This window comes from Mobula hypostoma, chromosome 10 (genome assembly GCF_963921235.1).
Source record: "Mobula hypostoma chromosome 10, sMobHyp1.1, whole genome shotgun sequence".
NCBI lineage: Eukaryota > Metazoa > Chordata > Chondrichthyes > Myliobatiformes > Myliobatidae > Mobula > Mobula hypostoma.
In genome coordinates this window covers 95,279-120,335 of record NC_086106.1, presented here as the reverse complement: position 1 = coordinate 120,335, position 25,057 = coordinate 95,279, and the positions used below count along the sequence as shown (strand labels likewise).

The 25,057-nt window shown below is 45.2% G+C and overlaps 1 protein-coding gene and 1 long non-coding RNA gene across 3 annotated transcripts in view; one reads left to right on the top strand and one right to left on the bottom strand.

Moving 5' to 3' along the window:
• Positions 1-25,057, top strand: part of LOC134352579 (tyrosine-protein kinase receptor UFO) — a 195,980-nt gene that overhangs the window by 127,024 nt on the left and 43,899 nt on the right. For both annotated transcript variants that reach the window (XM_063059831.1, XM_063059830.1), the window contains one exon: positions 3,229-3,320. In XM_063059831.1, coding sequence (XP_062915901.1) covers positions 3,229-3,320 — 92 coding nt within the window. The remainder of the gene's footprint in view (positions 1-3,228; positions 3,321-25,057) is intronic.
• The window catches only part of LOC134352580 (uncharacterized), a 41,246-nt gene continuing 19,446 nt past the window's right edge, over positions 3,258-25,057 (bottom strand). Inside the window, exons 2-3 of the long non-coding RNA XR_010019412.1 lie at positions 6,711-6,995; positions 3,258-3,395 (exon numbers count right to left, since the gene is read on the bottom strand). This is a non-coding gene — a long non-coding RNA (uncharacterized LOC134352580). The remainder of the gene's footprint in view (positions 3,396-6,710; positions 6,996-25,057) is intronic.

The following is a 25,057-nucleotide window of genomic DNA, read 5'->3' as shown; positions in this document are numbered from 1 at the left end:
ATCACCTCCCAGCTTCTCACTTCATCCTCCTCCCCCCCGCCACCTACCTTCCCTCTCACTTCCCAGCTCGTATTGCTTACCTCCCCTGAGCTTCTGATTCTGGCTTCATTCTGCTTTCTTTCCGCTCTCGCTGAAGGGTCCCTGCCCAAAACATTGACTGTTTATTCCCCTTCATAGATGCTGTCTGACCTTCTGAATTCCTCCAGTATTTTTTTTTAGATTATGAGGACATGCAGTCCTCTTTTATTATCATTTAGAAATGCATGCATTAAGAAATGATACAATGTTCCTCCAGAATGATATCACAGAAACACAAGACAAACCGACTGAAAAACTGAGAAAAACCACATAATTATAACATATAGTTACAACAGTGCAAAGCAATACCGTAATTTGATGAAGAACAGACCATGGACACAGTAAAAAGAAGTCTCAAAGTCTCTCGAAAGTCCCATCATCTCATGCAGACAGTAGAAGGAAGAAAAACTCTTCCTGCCATGAACCTCCAGCACCGCCAAACCACATAATTATAACATATAGTTACAACAGTGCAAAGCAATACCGTAATTTGATGAAGAACAGACCATGGACACAGTAAAAAGAAGTCTCAAAGTCTCTCGAAAGTCCCATCATCTCATGCAGACAGTAGAAGGAAGAAAAACTCTTCCTGCCATGAACCTCAAGCACCCGACCACAGCCGACTCTTGAGTCCATCCGAAAACTTCGAGCCTCTGGCCAGCCCTCCAACACCGAGCACCATCTCTGCTGAGTGCTATGACCCCGGCCCCGGCAACAGGCAGTAGGCAAAGCTGAGGATTTGGGGCCTTCCCCTCCGGAGATTCTCGATCGCACAGTAGCAGTGGCAGTGAAGCAGGCATTTCAGAAGTTTCTCCAGGTGTTCCTCTGTGCTTCTCACGTCTCTCTCCATCAGATCAGGATTGTGCACAGCCCCTAGTTAACACATATCGATATCATTTCGGAGTGGCCGTGCGTGCTGCGTCGCGCCACCATCTTCTCCTCCCCCTATTTTGTCTGTGTTACTAATCTGATTTACAAGCATTTGGTCCTTAGCATTCTATCCTTGGCAATTTAAACCCTTGCGCGAGTCTCTGCCCCCACCACCCCACAGGAGTGTTTTCCAGATTCCAACCATTTGTTTCTGCTCAGATCCCCTCTCACCCTTTTACTCCAAACCCTTAATCTATGCCTTGTGACCATCTGATACGGTATGTGTGCTAAATGGAGGAAGATGCTGGGGAGGGAAATCTGTGCTGTTCCTTCAACCTGCTGATTAAATCCAGTCCACAGACTCTCCCATATCTTGCTCTGAAGAAGCTCAGCACTGTACAAAATGTAGCAGCCCACTCACTCCAGCGCCCACACGTCGCAGCAGCTCAGGCAGCCCCTTCCAAATCCACCACCTCTGCCAGCTGGAAAAAAGGCCACCGGAAGCATGGGGATCACCACCAGCTGGACGTTGCCCTCCAACCCCACACTTTCCCGATTTGGAAATCTATCACTGTTCCTTCACTGTCTCTGGGTCAAAGTCACAGAACATCCTCCCACACCTCATGAACTGCAGCAGCTCACCACCACCTTCTAGGGGACGGGCAATTAAACGCTGGTTCAGCCTGTAAAGTCCACGTCCCTGAATTCATTAAAAAGAAATTTATTCCACTGGGCAGTAAGTTGGGGGAGAGTTGGGTTTTTTTGTGTTGCCTTATTGCTGAAGGTAAGAGCAAGGCTGAGGGGCTGAATGATTCTGTATGCTCAAATGTTTATTACAGTGAGATGGCTAGATAACTGGTGTGGCGTAGATTAAGGAGAAAGCCAGTGGGAAGTCTTACTCCATTTTAGAACATAGAACATAGAACAGTACAGCACAGTACAGGCCCTTCGGCCCACAATGTTGTGCCCACCCTCAAACCCTGCCTCCCATATAAGCCCCCACCCTAAATTCCTCCATATACCTGTCTAGTAGTCTCTTAAACTTCACCAGTGTATCTGCCTCCACCACTGACTCAGGCAGTGCATTCCATGCACCAACCACTCTCTGAGTAAAAAACCTTCCTCTAATATCCCCCTTGAACTTCCCACCCCTTACCTTAAAGCCATGTTCTCTTGTATTGAGCAGTGGTGCCCTGGGGAAGAGGCGCTGTCTATCCACTCTATCTATTCCTCTATCATGTCTCCTCTCATTCTCCTTCTCCCTTAATCTCTGATCATAATGCATACTCTCTAAACCAGGCAGCATCCTGGTAAATCTCCTCTGTACCATTTCCAATGCTTCCACATCCTTCCTATAGTGAGGTGACCAGAACTGGACACAGTACTCCAAGTGTGGCCTAACTTTTTAGGGTCTAGATAATTCATTCAGAGTGATTTGAGATTGAATGGAGCTTAATCGAATGTAATAACAATAGCCTTATTCCCTCTTCTGTAACAGCCTCTTCAACCAGAGGCCCTTCCATAGTGTGGGGTCAGCTTGGAGTAGCTCTGCCAGCCCTGACTGGATGTTCCATCAAAGGACCTTTCGACTGCCATTGCTCGACCCCTCTCTCATACCACTGGTTTCCAGGCATCTCTGTCCGTACAGTGCCCAGCCTTCTCCTGGCCAAGTGAATATTCTTCACTTGCTGATTGGATGATTCTTTACTGTCGGTCACTTTCTCCCCAATAGTCATAGTCATAGTCATATTTTATTGATCCCGGGGGAAATTGGTTTTTGTTACAGTTGCACCATAAATAATAAATAGTAATAGAACCATAAATAGTTAAATAATAATATGTAAATTATGCCAGTAAATTATGAAATAAATCCAGGACCAGCCTATTGGCTCAGGGTGTCTGACCCTCCAAGAGAGGAGTTGTAAAGTTTGATGGCCACGGGCAGGAATGACTTCCTATGACGCTCTGTGCTGCATCTCGGTGGAATGAGTCTCTGGCTGAATGTACTCCTGTGCCCACCCAGTACATTATGTAGTGGATGGGAGACATTGACCAAGATGGCATGTAACTTAGACAGCATCCTCTTTTCAGACGCCACCGTCAGAGAGTCCAGTTCCATCCCCACAACATCACTGGCCTTACGAATGAGTTTGTTGATTCTGTTGGTGTCTGCTACCCTCAGCCTGCTGCCCCAGCACACAACAGCAATAGCACACTGATGAATGAGTTAATTGTCAAAACGACCAGTTCATTGTCTGAATGCCTGCTTATCCTCCACAGAGAGGCATTCGAGCCTATGATCGATAGAGGAGAGTTGGTGGTGCGTTACCGAGTCAGAAAATCGTACAGCAGACGGACCACTGAGACGACCTGTGAGTAATTGTCACCAATCTGACACAGTAACATTTCATCCTCTTGTGAGAAATACTCTGCAAGTCAGTCAGCATCTGTGGAAAGAGAAACAGATGTATTGATTTCTTATTATCACAGGTCAAGATGCAGTGAAAACTCCTGTTGACATGCTATCCAGACAGATCACACCATGCATAAGGATACTGAGATAGTAAAATGGAAACCTGAATTCAGAATATAGTCAAATCACAAATAACAGAATCCTGATGAAGGTTTTGGCTTGAAACATCGACAGTTTACTCTTTTCTATAGATGCTGCCTGGCCTGCTGAGCTCCTCCAGTATTTTGTGTGTAATATTCAGAATATAATGTTACAGTTGCAGGTAAGCAAAGTACATGAGCCACGATGAGATAGGTTGGGAGATCAGGAGTTCATCTTTTAGCATGTGAGAGGTCCATTCAAGTGTCTGGTTACAGTGGGATAGAAGCTGTCCTTCAGCCTTCTGCTGCGTGTTCTCAGCTTCATATTTTCTGTCCAGTGGAAGAGGGGAGAAGAGAGAATAACCGAGTTGGGAGGGGTTCTTGATTATATTGGATTCTTTCCTGAAGCAGTGCAAAATATAGAAAGAGTCAGTAATTTGTGGGATGGACTGGGCTATGTTCACAACTCCTGTGATCTTGGACAGAGTAAATCCCATGCCAAGCTGTGATGCATCCAGATAGGATACTTTCTATGGTGTATCTGCAAATCCAGTAGGAGTCATCAGATTTTCTAAGCCTTCTGAGGAGGTGGAAGTGCTAGTGTACTTCCTTGGCATTAGCTTTCTGTGGATGGTTGGTGATATTTACATGCAGGATCCTGAAGCTATTGACTTTCGCCATTTCCACCAGGGTCCCGGTTCCCACACACCCATTAACACACCAGGGTCCCGGTTCCCACACTCCCATTAACACACTGGGGTCCCGGATCCCACAGTCCCATTAACACACCAGGGTCCTGGTTCCCGCAGTCCCACTAACATACCAGGGTCCTGGTTCCCACAGTCCCACTAACACACCAGGGTCCCGGTTCCCACACTCCCATTAACACACCAGGGTCCCGGATCCCACACTCCCATTAACACACCAGGGCCCCGGTTCCCACACTCCCATTAACACACTGGGGTCCCGGTTCCCACACTCCCATTAACACACTGGGGTCCCGGATCCCACAGTCCCATTAACACACCAGGGTCCTGGTTCCCGCAGTCCCACTAACATACCAGGGTCCCGGTTCCCACACTCCCATTAACACACCAGGGTCCCGGATCCCACACTCCCATTAACACACCAGGGCCCCGGTTCCCACACTCCCATTAACACACCAGGGTCCTGGTTCCCACACTCCCATTAACACACCAGGGCCCCGGTTCCCACACTCCCATTAACACACCAGGGTCCCTGTTCCCACAGTCCCATTAATACACCAGGGTTCCGGTTCCCACACTCCCATTAACACACCAGGGTCCCGGTTCCCACACTCCCATTAACACACTGGGGTCCCGGATCCCACAGTCCCATTAACACACCAGGGTCCTGGTTCCCGCAGTCCCACTAACATACCAGGGTCCTGGTTCCCACAGTCCCACTAACACACCAGGGTCCCGGTTCCCACACTCCCATTAACACACCAGGGTCCCGGTTCCCACACTCCCATTAACACACCAGGGTCCCTGTTCCCACAGTCCCATTAATACACCAGGGTTCCGGTTCCCACACTCCCATTAACACACCAGGGTCCCGGTTCCCACACTCCCATTAACACACCAGGGTCCCGGTTCCCACAGTCCCATTAACACACCAGGGTCCCGGTTCCCACACTCATTAACACACCAGGGTCCCGGTTCCCACACTCATTAACACACCAGGGTCCCGGTTCCCACACTCCTATTAACATACCAGGGTCCCGGTTCCCACACTCCCATTAACACACAAGGGTCACAGCAAGGTTTCGTAAAGCGAACGTTTGAAAAGCTGGGGACACCTGTACCTGTACTGTGGTTCAGGCACACCCTGACCTCTTGTATGGTGCCCCTTCCCCTTACTATTTACCTATACTCTGGTTCCGGTACTGCAGTTACCTGTACTTCGATTCTGGCAACCCCTGACCATTTGTCTATATTCTGGTTCTGGCACCCGATTTAAATTTTACAGGTTCTGTTTCATACACTCTGTTATATTAACTGGGTGCACTGAATCACTGAACATCCTAGGGTATACGGTGTATCGGAAAGGTAGCTTAGTAGGCAGGGGGGTGGTATGGCCCTGTGTATAAGAATTAATATTAAATCATTAGAAAGGGATGACATAGGATCGGAAGGTGTAGAATCTTTATGGGTTGAGTTAAGAAATGGCAAGGGTAAAAAGACCCTAATGGCAGTTGTACACAGGCCTCCAAACAGCAGCTGGGCTGTTGATTACAAATTACAGCAGAAGGCAGAAAAGGCGTGTCAGAAGGGCAATGTCATGATAATCGTTGGGGATTTTAACATGAAAGTGGATTGGGAAAACCAGATCAGACTGGACCTCAAGAGAGAATTTGTAGAATGTCTAGGGATGGCTTTTTATAACAGCTTGTTGTTGAGCCCACTAGGAGATTGGCTGTGCTGGACTGGGTGTTGTGCAATGACCCGGAAGTGATAAGAGAGCTTAAAGTTAAGGAACCCTCAGGGAACAGTGATCACAATATGATCGAGTCCACTTTGAAATTTGAGAAGGAGAAGCTAAATTCCAATGTGTCGGTATTTAAGTGGAATAAAGGAGATTACAATGGCATAAGAGGGGAACTGGCCAAAGCTGGCGAGAAAGGGACACTAGCAGGAAGGACAGCAGAGCAGACACCATATTAAACTTTGAGGTGGATCAGCTACATCAGCATGAAAATGCATAAGTGGCCACTTTATTACGTACCTTCTGTACCTAATAAAGCGGCCACTGAGTGTATGTTGGAGTATTCATGAAATGACATGGAAATTCCAGGAAATCTACCAGTCTGGCACCAGCAAAGCCCCGAGCAGGACACATTACTAGACCTTGAATGCTTGCATTGCATTTTGGTTGGCCAGGGATCTGGTTCTATCAGATGAAGGGTCTTGGTCAGAAATGTCATCTATTTATTCCTCTCCATAGATGCTGCCTGATCTGCTAAGTTCCTCCAGCATTTTCTGTGTGTTTCTCTGTGGCATTTGTTCCATTAGGAGCAGTGAAACAACTCCCCCCACCCCCGCCTGCAGCATGCCCCCTTGGGGTAAGGGTTTGAGTTGCTCATGTAGTCCACATGCCAACAATGAGCAGATGAATGTGTCACCACGTCATAGATAAAGATTGGGAATGGTGGGAGGGAAAAGTTTCATAACACTCTAAGTACAAACCAAACAGCTGCGTCCACACATCTGTTGTGAACAACATAAGGTCAGAACATTTCCTCAGTCCTTCCGTCAGCTGGTATTGTCTTCCTGGACTCAGGCCGTCAGCTGGCACTGTCTCCTGGTCTCAGCCCTTTCATCAGCTGGCATTATCTTCCCAGTCTCAGAAATGCTGATGGCAATTGGAGATCTCCCAGATGGCCTCAAAATGTACTCCTGGGCTCCATGTGCCCGGAAGGAGTGAGGTTGGGGAGATAGGACAGATGTTACAGCTGTGTGGCCGCCAGCAAGCTGTTAATGAGCAAAAATAATTCTTGTCAGAATGAGTCACAACAGTTTGTAGCTCATGCATAAACAATCTGGCCATTCCCCTGAAAATGTCCTGACGTATCAACAAGAATTGTGAGAAGCAGGATTGAGAGTCTCTGTAGCTCATGCATAAACCATTCGGCCATTCCACTGAGAAAGTCCCAACATATCAGTGTGATTGTGTGAAGCAGCACTGGGCATCTTTCCTGATCCACAGAGATTAACTGAGGAGGAGTTGGGGGCACGGAAGGTTATATTACTTGGGCTTTTAGACCATAAGACATAGAAGCAGAATTAGGCTATTTGATCCATCAAATCTTCTCTACTATTTCATTATGGCTGAGTTATGTTCCCTCTCAATTCCATTCTCCTACTTCCTTCCAGTAACCTTAAGCACCAAATTTTGGCCTAATTTTACTACTCAAGAAAATATCTACCTCCAGTTTAAATGTACTCAATAACTTGGCTTCTACAGCCAACTGTGGCAACGAATTTCAAAGATTCACCACCTCTGACTAAAAAATTTCCTCCTCATCTCTGTTCTAAGGGGACGTCCTTGTATTATGAGACTGTGCCTCTGGTCCTAGACTCCCCCACTACAGGAAATTTCCTCTCCACATTTGATAGGTTTCAAGGAGATCTTATCCCTCATTCTTCTAAATTCCTGCAAGTACAAGCCCAGAACCATCAAACATTCCTAATATAATAAATCTTTCTGTCCTGAAATCATTCCCAGAAACCTTGTCTGGACGCTAAAGATTCTGAGTGTGACAGTAAAAGGGAGGGGGGTAATCACAGTGAAGGTTGTTCAGACTGAACAATCCAACAATTCGCTCACAAAGTTAAAAAGCTGAAAATTAGCAACTGACAGAAACAACCCTAATCAGTAAAGGGTAGCTGAGATAATTGTGAAGAGGAAAAGATTATCTGTGTTCTGAGCTCATACTTTGTGTCAGAGGTCAGTCAAGGGCTCTCGATTGTCATCATACAGCACAGTTTGTACAGGTAGTGGTAATCAGAGTATGATCCTGACAGTGTGGTGGATGGGGTTTATACAGGTTGTGGTAATCAGAGTCTGATCCTGACAGTGTGGTGGATGAGGGTTTATACAGGTTGTGGTAATCAGTGTCTGATCCTGACAGTGTGGATGATGGGGTTTATACAGGTTGTGGTAATCAGTGTCTGATCCTGACAGTGTGGTGGATGGGGTTTATACAGGTTGTGGTAATCAGTGTCTGATCCTGACAGTGTGGTGGAGGGGGGTTTATACAGGTTGTGGTAATCAGTGTCTGATCCTGACAGTGTGGTGGATGGGGTTTGTACAGGTTGTGGTAATCAGTGTCTGATCCTGTCAGTGTGGTGGATGTGGTTTATACACATTGTGGTAATCAGTGTTTGATCCTGACAATGTGGTGGATGGGGGTTTATACAGATTGTGGTAATGAGTGTCTGATCCTGACAGTGTGGTGGATGGGGGTTTATACCGGTTGTGGTAATCAGTGTCTGATCCTGACAGTGTAGTGGATGTGGTTTATACACATTGTGGTAATCAGTGTTTGATCCTGACAGTGTGGTGGATGGGGTTTATACAGATTGTGGTAATCAGTGTCTGATCCTGACAGTGTGCTGGATGGGGGTTTATACTGGTTGTGGTAATCAGTGTCTGATCCTGACAGTGTGGTGGATGTGGTTTATACACGTTGTGGTAATCAGTGTCTGATCCTGACAGTGTGGTGGATGTGGTTTATACACGTTGTGGTAATCAGTGTCTGATCCTGTCAGTGTGGTGGATGGGGTTTATACAGGTTGTTGGAACCAGTGTCTGATCCTGACAGTGTGGTGGATGGGGGTTTATACAGGTTGTGGTAATAAGTGTCTGATCCTGACAGTGTGGTGGATGGGATTTATGCAGGTTGTGGTAATCAGTGTCTGATCCTGACAGTGTGGTGGATGGCGTTTATACAGGTTGTGGTAATCAGTGTCTGATCCTGACAGTGTGGTGGATGGCGTTTATACAGGTTGTAGTAATCAGTGTCTGATCCTGACAGTGTGTTGGATGGGGTTTATAAAGGTTGTGGTAACCAGTGTCTGATCCTGAAAGTGTGGTGGATGGGGGTTTGCCCAGGTTGTGGTAATCAGTGTCTGATCCTGACAGTGTGGTGGATGGGGTTTATACAGGTTGTTGGAACCAGTGTCTGATCCTGACAGTGTGGTGGATGGGAATTTATAGAGGTTGTGTTAATCAGTGTCTGATCCTGACAGTGTGGTGAATGGGGGTTTGTATAGGTTGTGGTAATCAGTGTCTGATCCTGACAGTGTGGTGGATGGGGTTTATACAGGTTGTGGTAATCAGTGCCTGATTCTGACAATGTGGTGGATGGGGTTTGAACACTATGCTTTAATCCGTGTCTGATCCTGACAGTGTGGTTAATGAGGGTTTATACAGGTTGTGGTAATGAGTGTCTGATCCTGACAGTGTGGTGGATGGTGTTTGTACAGGTTTTGGTAATCAGTGTCTGATCAAGACAGTGTGGTGGATGGGGGTTTATACAGGTTGCGGTAATCAGTGTCTGATCCTGACAGTGTGGTGGATGGGGATTTATACAGGTTGTGTTAATCAGTGTCCGATCCTGACAGTGTGGTGGATGGGGGTTTGTATAGGTTGTGGTAATCACTGTCTGATCCTGACAGTGTGGTGGATGGTGTTTGTACAGGTTGTGGTAATCAGTGTCTAATCCTGACAGTGTGGTGGATGGGGGTTTGAAAAGGTTGTGGTAATCAGTGTCTGATCCTGACAGTGTGGTGGATGGGGTTTTATACAGGTTGTGGTAATAAGTGTCTGATCCTGACAGTGTGGTGGATGTTGATTTATATAGGTTGTGGTAATCAGTGTCTGATCCTGACAGTATGGTGGGTGGTGTTTATACAGGTTCTGGTAATCAGTGTCTGATCCTGACAGTGTGGTGGATGGGGTTTGTACAGGTTCTGGTAATCTGTGTCTGATCCTGACAGAGTGGTGGATGGGGTTTGTACAGGTTGTGGTAATCAGTGTCTGATCCTGATAGTGTGGTGAATGGGGTTTGTACAGGTTGTGGTAATCAGTGTCTGATCCTGACAGTGTGGAGGATGGTGTTTGTATAGGTTGTGGTAATCAGTGTCTGATCCTCACAATGTGGTGGATGGGGATTTATACAAGTTGTGGTAATCAGTGTCTGATGCTGACAGTGTGTTGAATGGGGTTTATACAGGTTGTGGTAATCAGTGTCTGATCCTGTCAGTGTGCTGGATGGGGGTTTATACAGGTTGTGGTAATAAGTGTCTGATCCAGACAGTATGGTGGATGGGGTTTATACAGGTTATGGTAATCAGTGTCTGATCCTGACAGTGTGGTGGATGGGGTTTATACAGGTTGTGGTAATCAGTGTCTGATCCTGACAGTGTTGTGGATGGGGATTTATACAGGTTGTGGTAATCAGTGTCTGATCCTGACAGTGTGGTGGATGGGGTTTGAACTGGTTGTTTTAATCCGTGTCTGATCCTGACAGTGTGGTGGATGGGGTTTGAACTGGTTGTTTTAATCCGTGTCTGATCCTGACAGTGTGGTGGATGGGGATTTATACAGGTTGTGGTAATCAGTGTCTGATCCTGACAGTGTGGTGGATATAGGTTTATACAGGTTGTGGTAATCATTGTCTGATCCTGACAGCATGGTGGATGGGGTGTGTACAGGTTGTGGTAATCAGTGTCTGATCCTGACAGTGTGGTGGATGGGGATTTATACAGGTTGTGATAATCAGTGTCTGATCCTGACAGTGTGGTAGCTGGGGTTCATACAAGTTGTGGTAATCAGTGTCTGATCCTGAAAGTGTGGTGGATGGGGATTTATACAGGTTGTGGTAATCAGTGTCTGACCCTGACAGTGTGTTGAATTGGGTTTATACAGGTTGTGTTAATCAGTGTCTGATCCTGACAGTGTGGTGAATGGGGGTTTGTATAGGTTGTGGTAATCAGTGTCTGATCCTGACAGTGTGGTGGATGGGGTTTATACAGGTTGTGGTAATCAGTGTCTGATTCTGACAGTGTGGTGGATGGGGTTTGAACACTATGCTTTAATCCGTGTCTGATCCTGACAGTGTGGTGGATGGGGGTTTATACAGGTTGTGGTAATGAGTGTCTGATCCTGACAGTGTGGTGGATGGTGTTTGTACAGGTTTTGGTAATCAGTGTCTGATCAAGACAGTGTGGTGGATGGGGGTTTATACAGGTTGTGGTAATCAGTGTCTGATCCTGACAGTGTGGTGGATGGGGATTTATACAGGTTGTGTCAATCAGTGTCCGATCCTGACAGTGTGGTGGATGGGGGTTTGTATAGGTTGTGGTAATCAGTGTCTAATCCTGACAGTGTGGTGGATGGGGGTTTGAAAAGGTTGTGGTAATCAGTGTCTGATCCTGACAGTGTGGTGGATGGGGGTTTATACAGGTTGTGGTAATAAGTGTCTGATCCTGACAGTGTGGTGGATGTTGATTTATATAGGTTGTGGTAATCAGTGTCTGATCCTGACAGTATGGTGGGTGGTGTTTATACAGGTTCTGGTAATCAGTGTCTGATCCTGACAGTGTGGTGGATGGGGTTTGTACAGGTTCTGGTAATCTGTGTCTGATCCTGACAGTGTGGTGAATGGGGTTTGTACAGGTTGTGGTAATCAGTGTCTGATCCTGACAGTGTGGAGGATGGTGTATGTATAGGTTGTGGTAATCAGTGTCTGATCCTCACAATGTGGTGGATGGGGATTTATACAAGTTGTGGTAATCAGTGTCTGATGCTGACAGTGTGTTGAATGGGGGTTTATACAGGTTGTGGTAATAAGTGTCTGATCCTGACAGTATGGTGGATGGCGTTTATACAGGTTATGGTAATCAGTGTCTGATCCTGACAGTGTGGTGGATGGGGTTTATACAGGTTGTGGTAATCAGTGTCTGATCCTGACAGTGTTGTGGATGGGGATTTATACAGGTTGTGGTAATCAGTGTCTGATCCTGACAGTGTGCTTGATGGGGGTTTATACAGGTTGTGGTAATCAGTGTCTGATCCTGACAGAGTGGTGGATGGGGTTTGTACAGGTTGTGGTAATCAGTGTCTGATCCTGACAGTGTGGTGAATGAGGTTTATACAGTTTGTGGTAATCAGTGTGTGATCCTGACAGAGTGGTACATGGGGTTTATACAGATTGTGTTAATCAGTGTCTGATCATGACAGTGTGGTGGATGGGGGTTTGTATAGGTTGTGGTAATCAGTGTCTGATCCTGATAGTGTGGTGGATGGGGGTTTGTCCAGGTTGTGGTAATAAGTGTCTGATCCTGACAGTGTGGTGAATGAGGTTTATACAGTTTGTGGTAATCAGTGTGTGATCCTGACAGTGTGGTACATGGGGTTTATACAGATTGTGTTAATCAGTGTCTGATCATGACAGTGTGGTGGATGGGGTTTGTACAGGTTGTGGTAATCAGTATCTGATCCTGACAGTGTGGTGGATGGGGTTTGAACACGTTCTTTTAATCCTTGTCTGATCCTGACAGTGTAGTGGATGGGGGTTTATACAGGTTGTGGTAATCAGTGTCTGATCCTGACAGTGTGGTGGATGCGGGTTTATACAGGTTGTGGTAATCAGTGTCTGATCCTGACAGTGTGGTGGATGGGGTTTATACAGGTTGTGGTAATCAGTGTCTGATCCTGACAGTGTGTTGGATGGGGTTTATAAAGGTTGTGGTAACCAGTGTCTGATCCTGACAGTGTGGTGGATGGTGTTTGTACAGGTTGTGGTAATCAGTGTCTAATCCTGACAGTGTGGTGGATGGGGGTTTGAAAAGGTTGTGGTAATCAGTGTCTGATCCTGACAGTGTGGTGGATGGGGTTTGTCCAGGTTGTGGTAATCAGTGTCTGATCCTGACAGTGTGGTGGATGGGGGTTTATACTGGTTGTGGTAATCAGTGTCTGATCCTGATAGTGTGGTGGATACGGGTTTGTCCAGGTTGTGGTAATAACTGTCTCATCCTGACAGTGTGGTGGATGGGGATTTATATAGGTTGTGGTAATCAGTGACTGATCCTGACAGTGTGGTGGATTTTGATTTATACAGGTTGTGGTAATCAGTGTCTGATCCTGACAGTGTGGTGGATGGGGTTTGTACAGGTTGTGGTAATCAGTGCCTGATCCTGACAGTGTGGTGGATGGGGTTTATACAGGTTGTGGTAATAACTGTCTGATCCTGACAGTGTGGTGGATTTTGATTTATACAGGTTGTGGTAATCAGTGTCTGATCCTGACAGTGTGGTGGATGGGGTTTATACAGGTTGTGGTAATAACTGTCTGAGTCTGACAGTGTGGTGGATGGGGTTTATACAGTTTGTGGTAAGCTGTGTCTGATTCTGACAGTGTGGTGGATTTTGATTTATACAGGTTGTGGTAATCAGTGTCTGATCCTGACAGTGTGGTGGATGGGGTTTATACAGGTTGTGGTAATCAGTGTCTGATCCTGACAGTGTGGTGGATGGGGTTTATACAGGTTGTGGTAATCAGTGTCTGATCCTGACAGTATGGTGGATGGGGATTTATACAGGTTGTGGTAATCAGTGTCTGATCCTGACAGTGTGGTAGCTGGGGTTTATACAAGTTGTGGTAATCAGTGTCTGATCCTGAAAGTGTGGTGGATGGGGATTTATACAGGTTGTGATAATCAGTGCCTGATCCTGACAGTGTGTTGAATTGGGTTTATACAGGTGGTGGTAATCTGTGTCTGATCCTGTCAGTGTGCTGGATGGGGGTTTATACAGGTTGTTGGAACCACTGTCTGATCCTGACAGTGTGGTGGATGGGGATTTATACAGGTTGTGTTAATCAGTGTCTGATCCTGACAGTGTGGTGGATGGGGGTTTGTATAGGTTGTGGTAATCAGTGTCTGATCCTGACAGTGTGGTGGATGGGGATTTATACAGGTTGTCTTAATCAGTGTCTGATCCTGACAGTGTGGTGGATGGGGGTTTGTATAGGTTGTGGTAATCAGTGTCTGATCCTGACAGTGTGGTGAATGGGGGTTTGTCCAGGTTGTGGTAACCAGTGTCTGATCCTGAAAGTGTCGTGGATGGGGGTTTGTCCAGGTTGTGGTAATCAGTGTCTGATCCTGACAGTGTGGTGGATGGGGATTTACAGAGGTTGTGGTAATGTGTCTGATCCTGACAGTGTGGTGGATGGGGTTTATACAGGTTGTGGTAATAACTGTCTGATCCTGACAGTGTGGTGGATGGGGTTTATACAGTTTGTGGTAAGCTGTGTCTGATTCTGACAGTGTGGTGGATTTTGATTTATACAGGTTGTGGTAATCAGTGTCTGATCCTGACAGTGTGGTGGATGAGGTTTATACAGGTTGTGGTAATCAGTGTCTGATCCTGACAGTGTGGTGGATGGGGTTTATACAGGTTGTGGTAATCAGTGTCTGATCCTGACAGTGTGGTGGATGGGGTTTTGTACAGGTTTTGCTAATCACTGTATTATCCTGACAGTGTGATGGATGGGGCTTTATACGAGTTGTGGTAATCAGTCTCTTATCCTAACAGTGTGGTGGATGGGGTTTATACAGGTTGTGGTAATGAGTGTCTGATCCTGACAGTGTGGTGGATGGGGTTTATACAGGTTGTCGTAACCAGTGTCTGATCCCGACAGTGTGGTGGATGGGGTTTATACAGGTTGTGGTAACCAGTGTCTGGTCCCGACAGTGTGGTGGATGGGGTTTATACAGGTTGTGGTAACCAGTGTCTGATCCTGACAGTGTGGTGGATGGGGGTTTGTACAGGTTGTGGTAATCAGTGTCTGATCCTGACAGTGTGGTGGATGGGGTTTGTACAGGTTGTGATTATCAGTGTCAGATCCTGACAGTGTGGTGAATGGGTTTGTACAGGTTGTGGTACTTCACCTCATTGAATAGAGAGATACAGTACGGGAATATGTCCTTCAGCCCATCCGGTTTGCACTCACCGTCTGTAATTTCCTTTGGTATCAATAAAAGATGTATTTTTCCATCTATCTATCCACCTGTTTGTCTACCACCCTTTTACTTTAATCTTATTGGTTATTCTGCCCACATGCTCATCACCCTCCACCCACAGATTTTGCTATTGACTATGGCCAGTTAACCTACCAATGAGTAATTTTATTTCCTTGTTTGGCTGTTTGTTTATTTGTTTATTTCATTGATTAGTTGGTTCATTAGCTAACCTACATATACTGCATGATAACAGGCTGATCCAGCCCACTGAGATTGCCCCACTAAATTACTCCCATGTGACCAATTAATTTATTAACATTTTCATCTTTGGAATGTCAGAAGAGCCCAGAGCAGCTGGAGGAAACCTACACGCTCACGGGCAGAATTTGTTAACTCCTCGCGGACAGCGGTGGAATTGAACCCCAGTCTATAATAACATTACGCTGACTGTTAGACTAACCATGTCACCTATGGATACCCGGAGAAACAGGAGCACACGGTGAAAACCCACATGGTCTCAGGGGGAACGTGTGGACTCAACATGGACAGCAATGGAGGTTGGGATTGAATGTGGCTGTCTGGATCTGTCAGGGAGCAGCTCTGTCAGCTGAACCACTGTGAGGAAAGATCATCGCTTCCTTCAGAACACTGCGTCACCCTGTTACTGCTTGTCTCAACGTGATCTCCAGACCCAGGATGATGTTCTGATGAAGGGTTTTGGCTGAAAATGGCAACAGTTTATTCAGCTCCGTGGATGCTGCCTAACCTGCTGAGTTACCCCAGTATTTTGTGTCTTGCTCAGGATGAGAAATGTTCCCTGTGCAGTTCACATGAACACGAGGAGTGTTCTGCAGGTATTGTGCAGTTAGATCTTTGAACGAATACAGCCACAATGGAAAATTTTTAAGCAAGTTTAATGCCCAGATTTCCAACCGCCTTCAGTGCACAGCAAGTTCAGCTGATTCCCAGCAGACTGAAAGATTTTGGGCAATCGTTTACAATCAAGAATTTGACAGAGAGAGGGCATTCCCTCTAGGCAGATGGCACTTACTTACCCAAGGGAAGACATCAGCTGAGGAAGGAGAATCGGGTGGGCAAATGGAATTAGGGAGCAGATCACAGGTGATCTAAATGAAGAACAGAACGAATTATTTTCGATCAAATTAATTGATACCTTTTAAGGTACAACATTGGTTTTGTTTTGTCCGCTTCCCCTTTCACTGGAACAGAGGAGCCCTGTACTTGTACGTGGCCTCAGTGAATCCAGGAAATATATAACCCCTGTCTCGGGCCTTGTTGGGTTTCCTCCAGGTGCTCCGGTTCGGTACCTAGATTAGTATATTGTGCTGAGATGCAGTGAAAACCTATGTTTTGCAAGCCATCCATACAGATCATTGCAAACTATAACTACTCCGAGATAGTACAAAGGAAACTAGTAGCTTCTTTCTTTTCAAATCTTTTTATTGTATATACAGGAAAAATGACATGAGTACATCGAAGTAAGAACACTTACAATGCCTCAAAAAAACCATTATCTTAAAGATTGAAAACAAATTTTGTGATAACAAAAAAAACCTACTGAGCAGAAAAGTGAGAAAAAAAAAGAACCCATTAGGTGTACAACCCCGGAGCCATGCGTCATACAAAAAGCTTCTAAAAATAAACAACAAACCGCCAGCAAGAAAAGAAAATATACTATAAAATTTACAATTAGATCGTGGAAAAATTATATCGATTAACTCAAATGATAATAACGAGCAAATGAGCCCCATCTTTTCTCAAAATCAAATAAAGGTTCAAAGGTTCGACTTCTAATTTTCTCCAAACTAAGACATAGCATCACTTGAGAGAACCATTGTGACAAAGTGGGAAACTAGTAGCTTATTTAACTAGTAGTATATGTGGTGCATGACCTCAGTGTGCCGACTGGCCTGTGTCTCAGCTGTCTCTCGCTCTCTCTCTCAATGATGTTTGAGCCTTCTGTGACATAAGAATCTTTTGACAATAAGCCCCCAATCAACTGTACAGCAGTGGAAAGCAATAATCGAATATAAAATATAGTGTAAGTGCAGTGCAGGTTGACAATAAGGTTCAAAGGTACACTGTGAGGTCAGAAGTTCACCTTTCGAGGTCTGTTCAAGAGTCTTCTAACTGTAGGAGGGAAGTTGTCCTTGAGCTTGTGAGTTTTAAACGTGTATTTTCTGGAAGGGGGCAAAGAGGGAGGATCCAAGTAGTGAAGAGGGTCTTTGATTTTGATGCTGCTTTTCTGAGGCATTGAGGTGCAGTCAGGGTCCATGTAGATAGGCTAGTTTTCACGATGAGCTGGGCCATGTCCACAACCCTCTTGGACAAAGCAGCTGCCATTTCCTCTACATCCACAATATGTGTAGTGTGGCGGTTAATTGGCTGCAGTAAGATTTCCCTTGCATATAGGTGTGTCAAAATCTGGGGAAGTTGATGGGAGTGTGGGCAAAATTTTTAAAAATTGGGAATAATAAAAAGGTGTTTGATGGTTATCATGGACTTGGTGGGCTGAGGGGGCAGAGTGTGTGCAGTGTGGCTATAATCCTGATGTGCCATCACAAGCTGTTGTTCTATTGCCTGGGTCTGGGCTGTGTACCCCAGGCAATGATTTCATATTTATTCTGTTTGTAATTTAATTTGTTTTGGAGAGTCAAGTGGAGGTCAGTGAGAAAGCTGATGTTTCTAATACTATTTTTTGCCACCGTAGGAGGTTCAAGGACTCTACACAGATGGTAAACTGTTTTTGGGACGTCAAGAACTGCCGGTTAAATGTTTTATTCTTGTTGTAACCTCTTTGGGAATTGTTGGAAGCACTTGACAGTCAGGATTTAACAGGCTGGTTGTAGAGTCATGGAGAGGTTCTGCAGAGAAACAGGCCCTTCAGCTCATCTAGTCCATGCTGAAACAATTTAAGCTGTCCACTCCCATCGACCTGCACCTGGACCATAATCCTCCATATCCCTACTGTCCACGTACCTATCCTAACTTCTCTCGAACATTGCAATCGAGCTCGCATAAACCACTTGTCCTAGCAGATCATTCTGACTCTCACAGCCCTCTGAGTGAAGAAGTTTCCCCTCATGTTCCCCTTAAACTTCTCACCTTTCACCCTTAACCCAGGACCTCTGGTTGTAGTCCCACCCAACCTCAGTGGAAAAAGCCTGAGCACTTTGAGTTGTTGAGCAGAGAGGAGCAACTTGGAAACTTAACAAGCATTTGCTCTAGTTCAGATTTGGTGGAACATTAACAGGGCTGTGTGGAATCATACAGCACAGAACAAGGGGCAGCCAAACCATTGCACCGATTCACATTCATCCTATCTACTCACGTTTGGTTTGTAGCCTTCTTTGTCATAGTGATTCAAACACTTGTCTTGAAGCTTCTTAAATGATAGGAGAGTATTTGCCTTCACCACCTCCTTAGATTCAAATAATCACGACACCAAAATAATTCCTCTGTAGATGTACTACCTCTCACCTTATACCTACTGTATGTCCACTTTGTTTTACATAGTGCCATCACAAGAGTGAGGAGGATGTTGTGAGAATGCAGGGTGACTTGGACAGGCTGGGTGAGTGGGCGGATGCATGGCAGATGCAGTTTAATGTGGATAAATGTGAGGTTATCACTTTGGTGGTAAGAACAGGAAGGCAGATTATTATCTAAATGGAGTCAAGTTAGGAAAAGGGGAAGCACAACGAGGAGCAGGGAGATACTACTGCAGTTGTACAAGGTCTTGGTGAGACCACACCTGGAGTATTGTGTGCAATTTTGGTCCCCTAATCTGAGGAAAGACATCTTTGCCATAGAGGGAGTACAAAGAAGGTTCACCAGATTGATTCCTGGGATGGCAGGACTTTCATATGAAGAAAGACTGGATGAACTGGGCTTGTACTCGTTGGAATTTAGAAGACTGAGGGGGGATCTGATTGAAACGTATAAAATCCTAAAGGGATTGGACAGGCTAGATGCAGGAAGATTGTTCCCGATGTTGGGGAAGTCCAGAACGAGGGGTCACAGTTTGAGGATAAAGGCGAAGCCTTTTAGGACTGAGATTAGGGAAAATCTTCTTCACACAGAGAGTGGTGAATCTGTGGAATTCTCTGCTGCAGGAAACAGTTGAGGCCAGTTCATTGGCTATATTTAAGAGGAAGTTAAATATGGCCCTTGTGGCTAGGGGGATCAGAGGGTATGGAGGGAAGGCTGGTGCAGGGTTCTGAGTTGGATGATCAGCCATGATCATAATAAATGGCGGTGCAGGCTCAAAGGGCCGAATGGCCTACTCCTGCACCTATTTTCTATGTTTTCTATGTTTTCTATGAGATCTAGGTTTTCTTGTACATCAGTCACTGAAAGCAAGCATGCAAGTACAGCAGGCTGTGAAGAAAGCTAATGGCATGCTGGCCTTCATAACAAAGGGAATTGAGTATAAGAGCAAAGAGGTCCTTCTGCAGTTGTACAGGGCCCTGGTGAGACCACACCTGGAGTACTGTGTGCAGTTTTGGTCTCCAAATTTGAGAAAGGACATTCTTGCTATTGAGGGAGTGCAGTGTAGGTTCACAAGGTTAATTCCCGGGATGGCAGGACTGTCATATGTCGAAAGATTGGAGCGACTGGGCTTGTATACTGTGGAATTTAGAAGGCTGAGAGGGGATCTTATTGAAACATGTAAGATTATTAAAGGATTGGACACGCTGCAGGCAGGAAGCTTGTTCCCGCTGATGGGTGAGTTCAGAACCAGAGGCCACAGTTTAAGAATTAGGGGTAGGCCATTTAGAACGGAGTTGAGGAAAAACATTTTCACCCAGAGAGTGGTGGACATATGGAATGCTCTGCCCCAGAAGGCTGTGGAGGCCAGGTCTCTGGATGCTTTCAAAAAAGAGATGGATAGAGCTCTTAAAGATAGTGGAATCAAAGGTTATGGGGATAAGGCAGGAACTGGATACTGATAGTGGATAATCAGCCATGATCACAGTGAATGGCGGTGCTGGCTTGAAGGGCCAAATGGCCTACTCCTGCACCTGTTGTCTATTGAGTAAAGGTTCCTATTTTTCCCCTTGTGAATCATCCTTGTAATTTTCGACATTTCCATCAGGTCACTCCAAGAAAAATAAATCCAGTCCGTCCAATTTCTTCTTGTGACGGAAACATCGCCTCCCAGGTGACATCCTGGTAAACTAACTCTGCTATCACATCCATAAACTACTGGCATGGCGATCAATTAGGAATGATGCAAAATGAAATCTGAATCAAGGTACTTGCTTGAACATAGAACATAGAACAATATAGCACAATACAGGCCCTTCTGCTAACGATATTGTACCAAATTTATAAGATACTGCAAAATCAGTTTTAGCCTTTCCTCCCACATGATATCTATGAGTCTCTTAAATGTCTCTAATGTATTGCCTCTACCAACACACCAGGCAGCACGTTCCACACACCTGCTAATAATCGTGCCATGAACCGTGTATTCCGTCTTCAAGTTTGACCTTTTGAAGTGAATCACTTCATACCTTTTTTGGTTGAACTCCATCTGCCACTTCTCAGTTCAGCTTTGCTTCCCTTCAAAGTCCCGTTATAACAACAACCTTATACAGTATCCACAACTCCACCAACCTTTGTTTTATCTGCACTCTTACTAACCCAGCCGCCCACTTCCTCTTCCAAGTAATTTATAAAAATCACAAAGAGCAGGGGTTGCAGAACAGATTCCTGACAAACACCACTGGTCACCGACTTCCAGACAGAATATGCTCCATCTACCCTCTACCTTTTGTGAGCAAGCCAATTCTGAATTGATCTGAATGTAGAATCAGTGCAATTCAATCTCAACTCAATGTGGAGTGGTTTGGTTCCAGTCTCTGTTGGAAGTTAAGATGTGGACCCGTACTTCTGGACCCTTTGGGATGGAAGGAGTACTGTACTTGCTGTACTTTGGGCCTGTACTCGCTGGAATTCAGAAGGATGAGGGGGGATCATGGACAAGGATAGATCTGGTCCTAGGGTTGAGGTTCTGAACTGGAAGAAGGCCAAATTTGAAGAAATGAGAAAGGATCTAAAAAGCGTGGATTGGGACAGGTTGTTTTCTGGCAAAGATGTGATTGGTAGGTGGGAAGCCTTCAAAGGGGAAATTTTGAGAGTGCAGAGTTTGTATGTTCCTGTCAGGATTAAAGGCAAATTGAATAGGAATAAGGAACCTTGGTTCTCAAGGGATATTGCAACTCTGATAAAGAAGAAGAGGGAGTTATATGAAATGTATAGGAAACAGGGGATAAATCAGGTGCTTGAGGAGTATAAGAAGTGCAAGAAAATACTTAAGAAAGAAATCAGGAGGGCTAAAAGAAGACATGAGGTTGCCTTGGCAGTCAAAGTGAAGGATAATCCAAAGAGCTTTTACAAGTATATTAAGAGCAAAAGGATTGTAAGGGATAAAATTGGTCCTCTTGAAGATCAGAGTGGTCGGCTTTGTGCGGAACCAAAGGAAATGGGGGAGATCTTAAATAGGTTTTTTGCGTCTGTATTTACTAAGGAAGCTGGCATGAAATCTATGGAATTGAGGGAATCAAGTAGTGAGACCATGGGAACTGTACAGATTGAAAAGGAGGAGGTGCTTGCTGTCTTGAGGAAAATTAAAGTGGATAAATCCCCGGGACCTGACAGGGTGTTCCCTCGGACCTTGAAGGAGACTAGTGTTGAAATTGCGGGGGCCCTGGCAGAAATATTTAAAATGTCGCTGTCTACGGGTGAAGTGCCGGAGGATTGGAGAGTGGCTCATGTTGTTCCGTTGTTTAAAAAAGGATCGAAAAGTAATCCGGGAAATTATAGGCCGGTGAGTTTAACGTCAGTAGTAGGTAAGTTATTGGAGGGAGTACTAAGAGACAGAATCTATAAACATTTGGATAGACAGGGGCTTATTAGGGAGAGTCAACATGGCTTTGTGCGTGGTAGGTCATGTTTGACCAATCTGTTGGAGTTTTTCGAGGAGGTTACCAGGAAAGTGGATATTGTCTACATGGACTTCAGTAAGGCCTTTGACAAGGTCCCGCATGGGAGGTTAGTTAGGAAAATTCAGTCGCTAGGTATACATGGAGAGGTGGTAAATTGGATTAGGCATTGGCTTGATGGAAGAAGCCAGAGAGTGGTGGTAGAGATTTGCTTCTCTGAGTGGAGGCCTGTGACTAGTGGTGTGCCACAGGGATCAGTGCTGGGTCCATTGTTATTTGTCATCTATATCAATGATCTGGATGATAATATGGTAAATTGGATCAGCAAGTTTGCTGATGATACAAAGATTGGAGCTGTAGTAGACAGTGAGGAAGGTTTTCAGAGCCTGCAGAGGGACTTGGACCAGCTGGAAAAATGGGCTGAAAAATGGCAGATGGAGTTTAATACTGACAAGTGTGAGGTATTGCACGTTGGAAGGACAAACCAAGGTAGAACATACAGGGTTAATGGTAAGGCACTGAGGAGTGCAGTGGAACAGAGGGATCTGGGAATACAGATACAAAATTCCCTAAAAGTGGCGTCACAGGTAGATAGGGTCATAAAGAAAGCTTTCGGTACATTGGCCTTTATTAATCGAAGTATTGAGTATAAGAGCTGGAATGTTATGATGAGGTTGTATAAGGCATTGGTGAGGCCGAATCTGGAGTATTGTGTTCAGTTTTGGTCACCAGATTACAGGAAGGATATAAATAAGGTTGACAGAGTGCAGAGAAGGTTTACAAGGATGTTGCCGGGACTTGAGAAACTCAGTTACAGAGAAAGATTAGGACTTTATTCCCTGGAGCGTAGAAGAATGAGGGGAGATTTGATAGAGGTATATAAAATTCTGATGGGTATAGATAGAGTGAATGCAAGCAGGCTTTTTCCACTGAGGCAAGGGGAGAAAACAACCAGAGGACATGGGTTCAGGGTGAGGGGGGAAAAGTTTAAAGGGAACATTAGTGGGGGCTTCTTCACACAGAGAGTGGTGGGAGTATGAAATGAGCTGCCAGACAAGGTGGTAAATGCGGGTTCTCTTTTAACATTTAAGAATAAATTGGACAGATACATGAACGGGAGGTGTATGGAGGGATATGGTCCGTGTGCAGGTCAGTGGGACTAGGCAGAAAATGGTTCGGCACAGCCAAGAAGGGCCAAAGGGCCTGTTTCTGTGCTGTAGTTTCTATGGTTCTATGGTTCTATGGGATTTCATTGAAACCTTTCGAATGTTGAAAGGCCTAGACAGAGTAGATGTGGAAAGGATGTTTCCCATGGTGGGAGAGTCTAGGACAAGAGGGCACAGCCTCAGGATAGAGGGGCGCCCTTTCAAAACAGAGATGCAGAGAAATTTCTTAAGCCAAAGGTTGGTGAATTTGTGGAATTTGTTGCCCCATGTAGCTGTGGAGACAGAGATTGATAGGTTCTTGATTGGAATTAGCATCAAAGATTACGGGGAGAAGGCTGGGAACTGGGATTGAGGAGGAGAGAAAATAAAGATCAGCCATGATTGAATGGTGGAGCAGACTTGATGGGCTAGATGGTCTAATTCTGCTCTTATGTCTTATGGTCTATGGGTAAATGCTGAGCAAGGATTTATCAACCTGATCCACCAGTCAGTGGCCCACTGGATGACTACAAGGAGGCAGAGTGTTGCACTGTGTAGAGCCACTAACACAGCTCCAGTGACCCACATTGTGTGTGTGGGGTTTTCACAAGGCCCCTGGTGATCTGGTTTCTTCCCATGTCTCAAAGGCATGCAGGTTGATAGGTTAATAGGTTCCTGGAATTTTCTCTGGAATCTAGATAAGGGGTAGAATCTTGGTGGGGGGGGTGGTGGGGAAGAGTTGATAAGAATGTGCAGGAATAAAATAGGATTAGTGTAAGTGGGAGCCAGATAGCATGGCCTCAGTGGGCTGAAAGTCCTGTTTCTTGGTTGTATCTCTCCATGCAGTTTGAGTCATCTGAAATAAAAAATAAACTACCTTGGGAAAGAAACGCTCAGAACAAGAGTGAATGAAGAAGATCCAGTTCAGAAACTCACTACAAACATTTTCAAAGAACACTCTTCTATCTATGATTATAAAACACATTAATTTACAAACATGGACCACTCCAAAAATACCATTTTCACTTTTAACAATTTGGCTGCACTTTAGGCAACTGGTATGTCTATATGAGTGCACATAATCCGATCTCAAAGATGAAGATTGAACAACAAATATTATAGCCTAGTTCATAATCCTCTTCTAAATAATTTATATTTATCTAATGAGTGCAGGAACATTCCCCATCTAACAAGACTAAACATGTCACTGAAACTTTGATTTTCTTTGATTTAGAGATTCAGCACAGTAACAGGCACTTCCGGCCCAACGTGGCCGAGCCACCCAATTACACTCATGTGACCAATTGACCTATTAACCCATACGTCTTTGGAATACGGAAGGAAATCAAAAACCACGAGGTCACAGGGTGAACGTGCAAACTCCGTACAGACAGCCAAGGGAGTGACGCCAGATTTCTGGGGTTATAGTAGTGCTAGGAGACAGTGCAAGGTCCTTAACAATGTTGCGAGCAGAGAGATCTTGGGATCAAAGTTCATAGCTCCTTGAAAGTGGCTACACAGGTCAATAAGGTGGTTGAGAAGACCTAGAGAATGCTTGCTGTTATTAGTTGAGGCACTGAGTTCAAAAGTCAGGAGATTATGTTGCAACTTTACAAAGCTCTGATTAGTCCACATCTGGAGTATTGTGAACAGTCCAGGATGTTGAGGCTTTGAAGAGGGTGCAGAAGAGGGAAACTGGATAAACTTGGGTTGTTTTCTCTGTAGCGTCAGGGGCCGAGGGGAGACCTGATAGAGGCTTACAGGATTATGAGAGACATGAATAGAGTGGACAGGGGGTGTCTGTTTCCCGGAGTTGAAATGTCTAATACCAGAGGGCACGCATTGAAGGTGAGAGGGGGTAGGTCAAAGGAGGTGTGAGGGTAAGTTTT